At 38.3% G+C, this 13,869-nt stretch overlaps 2 protein-coding genes across 2 annotated transcripts in view; one reads left to right on the forward strand and one right to left on the reverse strand.

Moving 5' to 3' along the window:
- Nucleotides 1-1,311: 1,311 nt before the first annotated feature.
- Nucleotides 1,312-3,767, reverse strand: LOC117938807 (overexpressed in colon carcinoma 1 protein homolog). Its single transcript, XM_034863701.1, has 5 exons — nt 3,524-3,767; nt 2,973-2,997; nt 2,730-2,765; nt 2,536-2,612; nt 1,312-1,683 (listed from the first exon to the last, which is right to left on the reverse strand). The coding sequence occupies exons 1-5, from the start codon at nt 3,591-3,593 to the stop codon at nt 1,628-1,630; spliced, it is 264 nt and encodes an 87-aa protein (XP_034719592.1). The 5' UTR covers nt 3,594-3,767; the 3' UTR covers nt 1,312-1,627.
- Nucleotides 3,768-8,163: 4,396 nt separating this feature from the next.
- Nucleotides 8,164-13,869, forward strand: part of lamb1b (laminin, beta 1b) — a 30,560-nt gene continuing 24,854 nt past the window's right edge. The window contains exons 1-3 of the mRNA XM_034863782.1: nt 8,164-8,290; nt 8,706-8,878; nt 12,166-12,301. Coding sequence (XP_034719673.1) covers nt 8,257-8,290; nt 8,706-8,878; nt 12,166-12,301 — 343 coding nt within the window. The 5' untranslated portion in view covers nt 8,164-8,256. The remainder of the gene's footprint in view (nt 8,291-8,705; nt 8,879-12,165; nt 12,302-13,869) is intronic.

Below are 13,869 nucleotides of genomic sequence, written 5' to 3' on the forward strand. Positions count from 1 at the left end.
CAGCCAGTTCACCCAGGTGGAGCTGATCCAATTAAAGTCCGCACAGAGGACGCTGGGAGAGAAGATTGGCTCGCTTGGGTGCTGCTGTTTCCCATTCGAGACTTGGTAAGTTCCTGATAACAAACACTTCCTTCTTTCTTCTGTATCATTTGTCTGTTGCACATTTCAGTTCACAGAGGGGCATAAAAGACTACATGAATATTTAAAAGAGATTTATTTAACTTGTAAAAACTGAAACGTAAGCACATTAAATCACACTGGGAGTGCATACGTATTTTAATGACTGCATGATTTTATAGACACAATGAACAAAACCCAAAGAGAGTTAGAAATGTTGAATAAATGAACAGTTTCACTGCAGTTGCTGTAATGATCTCCTGTTACTTTTAAATTGCAATGAGCTTTTGTTCTTATTAGACACGTTAAGAAAAGATAGAACTTTATTCATCCCGAAGGAAATTGTTGCAGTACAAAGTAAAAAAGCATGAAAATATACACAGTATAATGAAAATAAAGAACAATTATCAATAAGGGGCAAAAAACAAACCAAATGTACACAATGCCAGAAATGGAAACCATTAAAAGGGTTAAGGGTAAGTGTCATACAGATAAACATGGGTTCACCTGCTTATACATACAAAATATAAAATACAAAATCAGTGATGTAACTACGTAGAAGATATTGGGGAAATAGAAAACTTAAAAGCCTAAAACAAGCAAAAACACTGGTGTGGTCCTTTAAGACAGTAGTTGTGGCACCATAGGTCTATTGGTTCAGTCCTCCGCTTTGGTCCAGACTACGTATTGTATAATAGCTCAGAAACTACTGGATTGCCATGAAAGTAGTTTCAGATAGTCATGTTCTCCAGAAGATTACACCTACTAACTTTGGTGAACCCCTGACCTTTTTCACAATTACCTGCAAAACAAAGATATTCCCATGAACCTCAGCTTCGGTTTGTATTTACTCTCTTAAGTCTAACTCTCCGCTACTTTAAATATGTTTTTCCTAATTTCGACTGTCAGTATTGTATAAAAGTCAACTTGCCAAGATCACTGATTTAAACTGATGAGGTTTGAGCTGAGACGTCATTTCCTCATAATTGTATGGATTGGAGTCAGTTTTGTCTATAAATTTATGATTTATAAACTATTTTTAATAGCCCTGCATTTGAAGAATTTTTAGAGGCTTCAAAAGAGAAAAGTGCTATGACTCTGGAAAGATGGACAGAACTACTGAAAACAAATGAATTCAGTTAACTTTATTTCAACAGGATAATCAACTCAGTGTTAAAACTGCCTACCTACCAGGTGCTGACATTAAACACAGAATTTTCCTTTTCCTCTGAGGAGATATGAGACATATTATGATGACACACACACGTTTCTAGTGTCTGCAAGTTGATATTCACACAATACTGACATCAAACGTTGCGGTAAACGAGCTTTTAAGCAGTGACGTAAAGAGCAGGTCAAGCATAAACACAGGTATGGTCCTTTAACCGTTGACATGACATCATAGCTCTCAGGCAGTGAGAAACTGGAGGAAGTTGTCTGTCTCACACACACACACACACACACACACACACACACACACACACACACACCCCCGGGCTCTTCATTAAAATCAGAGTCCGTTCCCCCACAGCGGCCTCCTGAGGGACAACAAGTCTCTCTCATGCTCTGTGGAGGACAGTTTAATTAATTAACACACACACACACACACACACACACACACACACACACACACACACACACACACACACACACACACACCAATTATGAAATTATTTAGTACAAACCAAATCTAAAACACATATACAGCACTTACTTGTATAGATATACACACAGATTTATACGTCAAGATCAAGAAAATTCACATGCAAACTGTGACGTCATCATAAGTGTTCTCTCTCTCTTCCATGCTCTCATGGCCCCTGGAGACTCAACAGGAAATTGTGTGTGTGTGTGTGTCAGAAACTAAACACACACACATATGTTAACAATAAAGAAAATCTGACAAAAGTCTTGTTTCTCATCTGACCCACATTTAGATAAAAACATTGATGCTAGTTTCTGGTCTTTGTGTGTCTTTTTGGGGACGTTTTCAAACCTATAGTTGGTTTCCTCTGGTCTATATCGGGGGATAAGTTGTCAGGCTTAATTTGTTTTTTGTCGTGCAGAAAAAAAAGTTTAAAGGAACCAGCAAGAAAGCAAACGCAGAATAGGAAAGTCCTGACGACGATCCTATGTGCCTAAATATCAAGTATCCCAGTATGCAAACCTGGCACCTGGCTACCGGAGCAGCGCCACAAGAACCTGCAGCGTGCACCTTGCAGTTCAGGGTCAGATTGAGGTCGGAGCACACAAAACTGCATTTAATTAGCTTAACTTTTGTTTTTTGTTTTGTGTTTGCTTTGTTATGATTTGGAAAAAGAGCTCTGGTCTTGTTTTTCTGTAACAGGTGTTAGTTAATTTTCTTTCAAGTGTCATTTGAGAATGACACATTCAAGTGTGTGCGTGTGTGTGTGTTACCTCTGAGTGATCCTAACTGTACTTGGGGAATGTTGCTCAGGTCTGCAGGAAAACCCACATACACACCTCCATAGTTCCTACACAACACAAACAATATGTGTAAAGTAAGCAAGTGTAAATGTAAAATGATTTTATATAAGTAATTAATATATGTATATAACAATATTACACATTATCCAAACTGAATGACTCACTGCCATTTGTCATCTCCTGGCACAGACTCTTCTGATCTGTCAACACACACACACACACACACACACACACACACACACACACACACACACACACAGATGTTAAAATGTCAGTCTGTCTTGTTTGACCTTTCTTTGATGTTTTACTGTTAACGTAGAACTTTTAATGTGTGTGTGTGTGTGTATGTGTGTGTGTATGTGGCTTTTCATGAAAGAGTTGTTAAAATTATTGTAAAATTAACTTACACCTTTGATGAAGACTCAACATGACCTGAGATGACAAACAGACAGATAAATGAATAGTTGACAGTCAAATTAATAATCTGTAATGTTTACATTTGCACACATTTCTATGCTATCACCTATGACAACAGTAACGTAAAAGAAATGCAACCTGCAGCAACAAGAAGTATGATGCAAAACAAGCAATAAAAAAAACCCAATTTAATTAGTTTAAAAAGTAGTTACAAGTAGGCCAAACAGTAAAGAAAGAAACTGCTCAGTTTCAGATTTAAATTGTTTTAAATATCTAAAAGGTGGTGATCGTTAGGAATACAACATAAAGGTAGAGTGCAGTGTTCATCTCATCATTTCATTGGCAACAATTTGTCAAAACAAATTTCTGACAGTGCTTTTAACAGCATTATATGACAATCCAAGTTTCTAAAATAACTTAAATACAACTAGAAAAAGTGATTTTAAATCTGTTTAATTATCTGTTATTATCTCTTATATGCTACTAGATAAACCAAATGTTCTTCTATTTCAGCCACAAACATCCTTTCAGCGTTTCTCACCTCCAATGCTGCTGCTGCTGCTGCTGCTGCTGTTGGTGGTGGTGGCTTGTGAGGAATTACCACATCCCATCTCTCACCTGAGTCTGTAACGGCACAGAAGAAGAGGAAGGAAAGAATAGGTGAATGAGAGGAAGAAGTAAAGAACAAGCAGGTACTAAGAAATAAGAAGGGTGGAGGTGCTATCTGTCTTTCCTTTTTCTTTTCCTCTGTGTCTATCTACTGAACCTCTCAGCATTGAGGAAAGATTAAAATGACGGCTAGAAAAGAGGAGGAGGAGAGGGGAGGGAGGAGAAAGAGAGAGCGAGGTAGGAAGGGAAACTGCTAGAAGCAGCGTGTTCACCCCTGCTGTTGAGAAAGTGTGTGTGTGTTTTAGGGTGTCAGCTGCTTTGAAATCTCTGCACAGTTTGAAGGCAGTAGATCAGAGTCAGCTTGAATCTATTTCATTTCTGCCTAAATACAATAGAAATGGAGTTGAGTGGGTTTAAAGGAGAGCAAAATGTGGAAGTTCAACTGGAAACACACCTGAAGAGAAAGAAACTTCTACCAACACACACACTCACAGGCACACACACGTATGTCTTTGCATTCAGACAGGAGCAACTGAGTAAATACAGAGCTACTGTACAACTTTGGTTGTCAAAAACTACTTTCCATATATTAATAGATGTATTTTTTTTATTACACTCATGCATGCATCAGTGTATTAAGTCTTTACAAAATGGTGAACTTGAGGTAGCATTTGAAATTGTTTCAGTGATGCAGTTGCACATCAAATAATTGAATACATGGAGGGAGTTCCTGAAAAGTTTTTTTCTAAAATATCAATAACAACTTACTGCAGTCTGGCACAAGAATGTTGTGTTTTTCAGCCTCAAAAGCAAGCCAATGCTAGCATGTCATGCTCAAGTTCAAAGAAAACTTGCAGGAAATAGAATTTTTACATTAAAATAAAGTTGAAATAAAGTACTTTAGCATAAGTTTCTCTTTCTCTGATTTGTGCTTATGTTGTTAAGGGTTTACAAGTTAAGGCTGTAGATGGTGGCTGTCACCTCAGAAGTAAAATAGTGCATGTTCTAACATGATGAGGGGCTTTTAATGTCAATGTTCTCCATGTTAGAACACTTTGTACATGCTGTCTTACCAAAGACAGCTGTGCTTGAAATGTTTTCTTTTCCAATCTGTAACTTGATGTTTATTTCACAGAAGCCGTTTGTATTTACTTTTCTTCTTTTCGTTGTTTCAGATAAGAAAAGCCAAAGGAGTGCCGATAAATAGAGATCGTATGAAAGATAAAGGTAAAAGAGGAATACTCAGAGATATATACAACTAAAATAAGAATGAAACTAAAAAAATAAAAACTATACAAGAGACAAAACTAGGAGGTAAAGTGACAATGGTATGAATCATAGCAGCAGGGTCTAGTATATGTAAATAGCGGGCACCAGACTAATATATATTATGATTATATATATTATGATTAAGTAAGTAGTTTGCTAATAAAAGGGATTAACAGGAAGACACATATGAGACGCAATGAGGAAAGAGACCAAAACAACAAAAACGTACTTTGTGACATGTATTAGAAATGACCTTTTTATGGCAGCAAGAATCAACTGAAAATAGATAAACTTCGTTATTTCTCACTCATGTAATGGAACCGTTACACTATGTAACACAAGCTATAGGTGGAACACTAATAGAGGTGTGTCACCAGGCAACTTCCCAAAATCCCAAGTGCATATAAAAGAGGAAGAAACTGAGGAAAACATCTAGGTGAAATGGTGGATGAATATGTGACAATATCATTTTTCAGCTATCTAGGTAACCCACAAAATTTCTTATTGAACATCTGCTGAAGGTAATACCATACTCCATATATGTGAACAGCCGATGTCGGACCGTACTGACCCAAATGGAAAATGGTTTGGTAATGAAACAGTGTCTCCACATGTCCATTGGTCAGCTGACTAAGCAGATTACAGATGTGATAAATGAGATAAACAGATGTGTACGGGGGGAAACGGAGGCTTCACTGATGCTAAAACATTTTACATGCATTGTATAAATTCATTCCTAAGACGACCCTCGACATAATAATCAAGCTCTGTGCAAAACCAACAACAACCAGATGCCTTCAACAACATTTTTGTTTGACGTCTCACAACTTTTAGTTGTGGCATGCTGAACCAGTGTGATGATTTATAAATTTACATGCAGAAAATCCTTGACCAATTACAGACAATCTTGTGATTCTTTACTTTGTAATCTTAACACTGAAAGTATCAGCTCCAAAAGCCCCAGACAGGAGAGCATCTTGCTTTCTGGTTATCTGATAAATAATGTGTTATTTGGACGAGTGTGTCCTCTTTGCAAGCAGAATGACACCTTTAGGCTTAAAGCTGGTGTAGGCTGTTTCCTGGAAAAAGGCAAGCAAATGCCAGAATTTGAAAATCCAGCCTCCTTCTGTAGCCTTTCCCTCTCTGTCCTCAGGCCCTCCACTAATACAGTAACCTGTTCGAGTTTCATTTATTTCAATCATCCCCATTGTCATTGTGATCCCGATGCCGTTTTATAGCAGCAATTCTATGAGATTGTCTTTTTTTCTTTGTAAAGCCCTTTGAGATGACAGACTGGGATTTGAGGCTACAGAAACTTCTTCTTTTATTGGGTTGCTTTGCAGTGTAGGCAGTTGTTGCCATTGCTTTTTTCTGCAGGACTTTCGGCCATTGAATCATGGTTTCACCAGCTTAAGGGACATTCACGCACATTTGCATTCGTAGAACAGCCAGTAGGAGCGCCTTATTTTTAAAATGACCTGTGATTGGTCAAATTCTCCCATCACGGGCTAGATTATTTCAAGCCTGAAAACAGAGACGAGGGGCTGAAGTCTAGTTTTCGCTCAGACCACTTGAATTACAATATGCTGAAAGATTGTTATGGAAATTTTGCCCCCCCAAAAAACTGTCTAGTCTCTGACTGGGTGTTTGGTGCTGAGCAGGTACTGTAGTACAGTAGTATTTTAGAGGTTTTATGCTAAAAACATCTGCCTGCTGAAAACGACGAGAGTGGAGAGAGTGAATCAAAACAGTAAAATTGTGTTTAGCAAAAGCCTATTTATAATTGTAAGATTTCTGTCTTTGATTGGTTGATATTAATGTCTTATATATTAGACTTTATGTTTTTGTCTGACTGCAGAAGAAAAAAAAATCTGTTCCTCTATTAGGCTCAAAATGCACATCTTATTTTCACCGACCTCATCCTCTCTGCTGCTGAATCTTAGAATGACTCATGCCACCCACACACGCATGCGCTTGTTACACGCACACACACACTCACACACACACACACAGACACACACAGACACAGCTACGCTCACCTTAATTACAGGGCTAAGCAAAGTGACTCTCACAACATAATAAATAATTTTCAACGTTTCCAGCAGGAAGTGAGTATTACTCCTGGACAGATGCTGAGGAATTTCATCAAGCGCTCACATTTTAATGTGAAGCTTTTACATACAAACCTCTGCTGTTTGTGCAGTGTTTTTATTTAGAAAGATTTAAAGACAATTCTACGTTTATCTGACTCTCTGTAAGCTGGAATGTAGTTTTTAGACATTTGATTGGCCACTGTGATGTTTTCTGGAGCTTCCACTTTAGCTGTGTACAGTGTGTTTGGTCTGATAGGTTTACCTTTATGTATAGATGACTCCAGATTTACTGAGCTTGATTTGTTCAGTATATGTTATTGTGAAAGATGGAGGTAAAGAATAAGACAATTTAAACAAACAGGATATGAAAATGTGCCTCAACAACAGTGTTTGACATGAAGCGTTTGAAGCTGTAGTTCCTGTTTAAGAACACAAGGTGACAGTGTTGTCACATATTCATCAGATTTAAATCGGGCATTTGAATTTATTTAAGCCAATTTGAAACAGATTTGCATAGACCCAAAAATATTTATTTTTGTGTTTGTATCCTGAAAGAAGTCTGTAGTGATTTAAGTTTAGATGACAGCTGTTTTTGTCTCTGAATTAATTATTAACAACACAAAATATAATCAACAAAATAAATGATGATGTAAAAGTATACATAAAGATAAACCTTTGTTTATATCTTGGAGGGAATAAACAAAATAGCCAGAAGTATATATACACCTGTGTGTGTGTGTGTGTGTGTGTGTATATATATATATTTAAATATACAGTATTTCTTTTTTTACGTATAACTAGCAGCATATAAAGTAACTAAAATGAACCTACTGTTACCAGTTGCCACATTAATGTGATGAAAAATAATAATAGAAAGCATCAATACTTGTACATTATTCTGAAATGGGCCAATCTGCATAATGAGTACTCCTACTTTTAGTATCTTAAGTATATTTTGATGCTAATAACTTTGTTATTAAGTAACATTTTGAATGTATGACTTTTACTTGTAACAGACTATTTCTACACATTAATGCTACTTTAACTTAAGTAAAATATCTAAATACATTTCCTGCCACTGTTCATCTATAAATGTTAAACTGGTCTTCTGTGGCACTATCTACACTTCATACACTCTGAAGTCCTTAGTTTGGCACTTTCCACACCCCGTAGTCTACTATCACACGGACTAGAAGAAACCTCCCCCTGCCTCCAGCTGTACTCTTCATACTCCCTCTGTCTCTCTCAGCTGCAGGACGCATCATCATCGACAAGACGTGCTGTCAATGTTCCTCACTTGGAAATGTCACTCATAATCCACTTTGTAACAGCTTTGGGTGAGTTAAGTTTTCATTGTTAAAGTTTTTTTTAAAATGTCAAACCTTCCTGAGGTGCTGTCAGGACGCTGGGTGGAATTTATTCTGCTAATGATTATAGCTGCCTAAAAGGTTTGTTCCCACGTCTGCAGCAACTACCCGTGTAATGATATCCATATGGAAACCATTAGTCATTTGTTTTCACCAGAAAATATGGTGTGGTCCTATTTAAAGAGGAGATTATAAAATGTGATACTGCTGCAGAAAAGTTTTTTGCCTTCTCAATTGTTTCTACAGAGAGAATCCATGTGATTTGAATTTAAGTGAACTGCTTCTGAGTTTTAGAATTGAAAGCACAATATGAAGCTGCACAGCAGCAGTTTTTTGTATGAGGGCTTCAGGACTTTACCACTGACAGCTGTTTTCCTCCGTGCAGCACTGTGGTGGCCCGCCAGGGCCCAGCTGCCAGAGTTTGGGGATGTTTGCACCAAAGGGAGCTGCTACCCCGCCACAGGTGACCTGCTGATCGGCCGCGCGCACAGGCTCAGCGCCTCCTCCACCTGCGGACTCAAGCAGCCGGAGCGCTACTGCATCGTCGGACATCTGGAGGTAAGAAAAAGGAGCTGGGAAAATAAACTCTTAGCATGTTCGCAGTTGCTTTTTTCTCTGCAGAGTGTAGAACAAAATACACATTTGGGAAGTTTTTGGTCTGGAGTTTTCTTTTTTAACCCCATGAATGACTTCTGGTAGGACAAATGCCAATCTTGGACTCTGCTAATGAGATGTAAACACATGATTTTTCATTCCTGCTTCATCTGCAAGCAGCAGAATGAACTCTTAGTGTCCTTGAATTTATACTGTTGTTTGATACAGTAATTACTTTGAAAGTACACAGAGTGAGAAAGTTTCTTCAGCTCGGAATGTTCTTTGGTTTGTGCTTTTGTCTCTCTTGTGACAGAAGTGTGCAAGCAAGAATGCAAACTTAATTAACACATATATTGTACGTCTATAACACTTTTCAAAACAGCAGACAAAGTGCTTTACATGGGTTAAAGGGAGGAAAGGGGGAGAAGAGAAGACAAACAAGGAATCACCCGCAATGTGAAAGTTAGAAAAGAAAACTAAGAGAATAAATTAGTGCATGGATTATTTTGACCACATTTGTAGAATGATAAAGATTTGGATAATAATCCTCCATTAAACACATGCATGTCATGTTAAGACAGAGAAAGACTCAAAAGGGATCAGAATAACAAGAAGAAAACAGCTGTATGTGATTCCACCAGACATAAAAACTTAAATTACATTTCAATCAGTCATAAGATGTCTAAAATATGCAATGGCATTCACTGTCATTCAAAGTACTGTACATGTCCTCTCAGTTTATGCACATAAAACCACATTTGCAAGTAGAAAAACATTTTTGCACTTTATACCACAGCCCTGACCCTAACTTATTGCTTATTCTCGGTGACTTCTTGCAAAAGAAAGATGGCCGGTTAAAGTCAGACATGAATCTCTCTTAATTAAGAGTCCAATAAATCTACACTGGGATTATGATAAAAAAATAACGTTCAACCTTGTACACCAGTTGTAATTTTAGAGATAATAAAACCAGAGACCAACTCTCTGTTTTCTGGTGTTTAAAAGGTTACCCATCATAAATTCCCAGAACCTAAAAACTTGTTTAATCAACAACCCAAACCCCAAAATATATCTGGTTTACTGTTCAATAAGATGAAGAAAAGCAGCATATTCTTACATTTGAAAAGCCGATGTTTTGTATTTTTCCCCTTAAAAAAGGACTCAAACGTTTAACTGATTATCCAAATCAATCCGCTAGTCAGTTAATTGGCTAATAGTTTCAGCTCTACATCATGTGCGGGAGAGTGCAGATGTACGGTATCTGCTCGCTGTCTTGTCGAGTGGGAGTTCAGACATTCCTCTCCACAATAAAAGCGCTGTGTGGCTCACAATCCCTTCCCTGTGTGCATGTGAACCGGGGGCGAGGTGGGGGGGATATTCTCTTCTTATCAAACACCCTATGGCGAGTTGGCTGTATGAATGGTTTCCTTATGAAATGACACACTGTGTAGCCTTTTCTGAGCTTCCTGAGGATGAGCACAGTCCTCAAGAATGAGCTACATGATGCTTTAGGGAGGAGTTAGGAAGTGAGCCTCAAGTAGAAGACATTTTTCCACCAAACAGTTTTAAGTGAGGCCACTTAGAGAGACTCCGCTCACATTTCAACACAGACGTAGATTGGCAGGGGCTTGGTGAAATTGCGAAACTCGTCTGTGGGATTTAACTGTGTGTGTGTGTGTGTGTGTGTGTGTGTGTGTGTGTTTACAAGAGTATAGTCTGTGTCCATGCCAAACCATCTGGTGCGCTGTTGACAAATGCAGTGAACATGATATAAACCGTACAGCCTAATTTAAATTCACTTTTAATGGATCTGTCTTTCATCACACATAATACAAAGGTGGCCAAAAGTATGTGGACACCTCAAACTTACACCCAGATGTGATTTTTGAATTCTCATTACAAAGACACAGGTTTCATTTTGCTGCTTTAATAGCCTCTAATTATTCTCAAGATTCCAGAACCTGGCTACAGAGATCGGCTCCCATTTCGACTTATTAGTGAGACACTTTCCTACAACTATATAGAAACAAGGTTGACAAAAAGTAACATACCTTGGCAGAGGTTAGCTGCTTGTTAGCAGAACAATAGTAAGGTGATAAGCTAGCTGAGTTTCAGGGAACAACACAGCAGCTAAAGGCGATTCTCACAGGCTTTCAGGGGGTTATTGTTGTTGTTTCACAAAGATTGTGTTGACTGAAAAAGATGTTGGCTAAAGACTCTGGATTGTAACAATGAGGGGGAATGTTATGAAATGTCTGCCTTCACTCTTTCAATAAGGCTACTGTGACTCTCTCTCTGTAGATGACTGAAAAAGAGTAGTGTTGGCTAAATATCAAAATGAAAACTATCTCATCCCTCCTCACGGTATGCTATCACTCGTAGTATATCTAAAGTCTTTGAGTTCCATCTGCCACAGTACACGTGCACGCTGTATGTTAGGATGAGGTGTTAGGCCTGACTCACAGTTCATCCAGAAAGGTGCTGGATTGGGTCAGAGTCAGGGCTTGGTGCAGGCCAGTCAAGTTCCTCCACACCAAAGTGGGATGCTCAGGTGCATCATCTTACCCAAACTGTGGCAAACTGTGAAAACACACTTTTGTAAACATTTTACTTATTTATTCTTTGCTGTTGATTTAAGATTTCCTTAATTGGAATTAATTGGCCAACTCAAACCATACCAAACCATTATTAACCTTTACAGTCTAGAGCTAAAGCAATCAGTTCATCAATAAGTGGATCAACAGAAAATGAATGCAACTATTGCCATTGCGTGAACCCCCCATCCACGGCTTCAGAACTACCTGCAAAGGTGCACCATAGTTTTCTCGTGAGCCAATCAGAGCAGCCTGAACAAACTTTTTGGGGGCGGTGGGCTTAAAGAGACAGGCATTTTAGACGAGAAATATGAAAAAATAATGTGTTTCTTGAACATTAAAGCGTGTAAACATGTTCTAGAAACACCAAATACAAGTATGAACCTGAAAAAATGTATTTGTTCCTAATCTTTAAAGGTTTTTCTTTAGAACTACTTTCTATCAAATAAATCACTATAATATTATATCTTAAATGTAATATTAATATATTAATATATAAATTATGACTTACATCTTGGCTCATGGATCATGGATCAACCAGTATAACAGAGGTACTATCATTCACCTTTGTGTTGTATTCGCTGTAAATTTCTAAACATGGGTGACTAAAATGCTAAACTATCAGCATATTTAACTCGTTACCACTCTCTGTGTCAGGACGAGAAGAAATGTTTTGTGTGCGACTCGAGGAAGCCGTTCAACGAGGACACCAACCAAGACAGCCACACCATTGAGAACCTGGTCACCACGTTCGCCCACAACCGCCTCAAGACCTGGTGGCAGTCGGAGAACGGTGAGAGACAGAAAACACACACGAGGCAGAAACGGGTGTTTGTTGTTGAATGAAAGGGACAGAATTCCTGTTCTCTCCTGGTTTGGAATGAATGCACAGCAGCATATATGTAGCGTGTGAGCTCTGACTGAGAATGTTCTCATGGGAACTGTAATGACTAGACAGGAGATCACAGAGCCTCTTACTGCAGCCAATCACAGCAGGGCCAGGGGGCGAGGCTTACACAGGTGTGCTGAGGAGAACAGGTGTGCGGATAAGAAAACAGATGTGTGTCAACACTTGAACACACACAGACGTTTAAAGTTGAGAGCAACAGGAAGTGGATAATGAGAAAGCGGTGCTTCAGAGAGCTCCACAGGGAGAACAAGAAACAAGGGGTGGCGGAAGCATTCAGATACTTCATTTTAGTAAAAGTCACCACAGTGTAAAAAAAAAATTCAAACCCTGCATTTAATATTGTACCTAATGTAAGTATAATCAGGAATATGTACTTGAAGTTTAAAAAAAAAAGTACTTGTTGCAGAAAAATGGGCTCTGTGAATGCATATAGCTACAATTGGCAGCACTTTACTCATGTAGTCGGTCGAGGGGGAGCTTATTTTTATCTTTTTTGTAAAAGGCTTTATTATTTCTGATTCTGCAGATTTTTTTCTTGATCAATTTGTAAAAAAAAATGTTTTTTTAATATGCAAGAAAATATTGAGAAATGCCCCTCGTCACAATTAGTGACACTTCAAATGTCTTTTGTCCGACCAACAGGCCAAACCTCAATATTATTCTAAGTAACAAAAAGCATGCAGGCAATATTTAGATGTAAATCAACAAATGATTCAAACTAATTAATTGACTCAGCGGAAACAACAGTATCAGGTACAATTGTATGCGGGGGAAATAACTACATTTTTTAAAGATATGACAACAAATTCAGTCAATCTAATGGTTTTAGACAAACTGTTCTGGTGCTGAAACCAAAGAGGTAAGCTGTGTTTAAAGCAACTAAGCTCATTTGTTTGGCTGGTTTTAACACTCCTTTGAACAATAATGATCCTCGAAAAGCTGATCAGCCCGATCAGCAGCACACTAGTTACTCTGAGCAAAGAAATAATCATCACATCCTTAATCTGCCCTGAAAGAAATCACACTAGAGTCAGTAAGTTCCCATACAGACTAAAACAAGCCATGGCTCTTTACTCCCACATTCATGCTGCACACTGTTCCCTCTCTGAGTGGTGGGAATCTGTCGGAGGTCTGAGTCATGGAGGGAGTGGCAGCCAGCAGTGCAGATGTCTTTGAAACAGCAGGAAGCTGCAGACACACAATGGGTTTGCTAGGGATTTCCTGATTCCCTCACCGTCGTTCTCCATGTCCATCTTTGCACCAGCTGTTAAGTTTAAACTTAGCAAAGTTTTACCTCTCCCAAGGAGGTTATGTTTTCGTTGTGGTTTGTTTGTCTGTCTATAATTCAGCAGGGGTGTGGAAAAACATCTGGCCCCATTTTCATTAAACTTAGTGGAAGGAAGAACCTATTTCATTACACTAATTATTTTTCAATATCATAAAAATTGGAA

This window comes from Etheostoma cragini, chromosome 23 (assembly GCF_013103735.1).
Source record: "Etheostoma cragini isolate CJK2018 chromosome 23, CSU_Ecrag_1.0, whole genome shotgun sequence".
Classification (NCBI taxonomy): Eukaryota; Metazoa; Chordata; class Actinopteri; order Perciformes; family Percidae; genus Etheostoma; species Etheostoma cragini.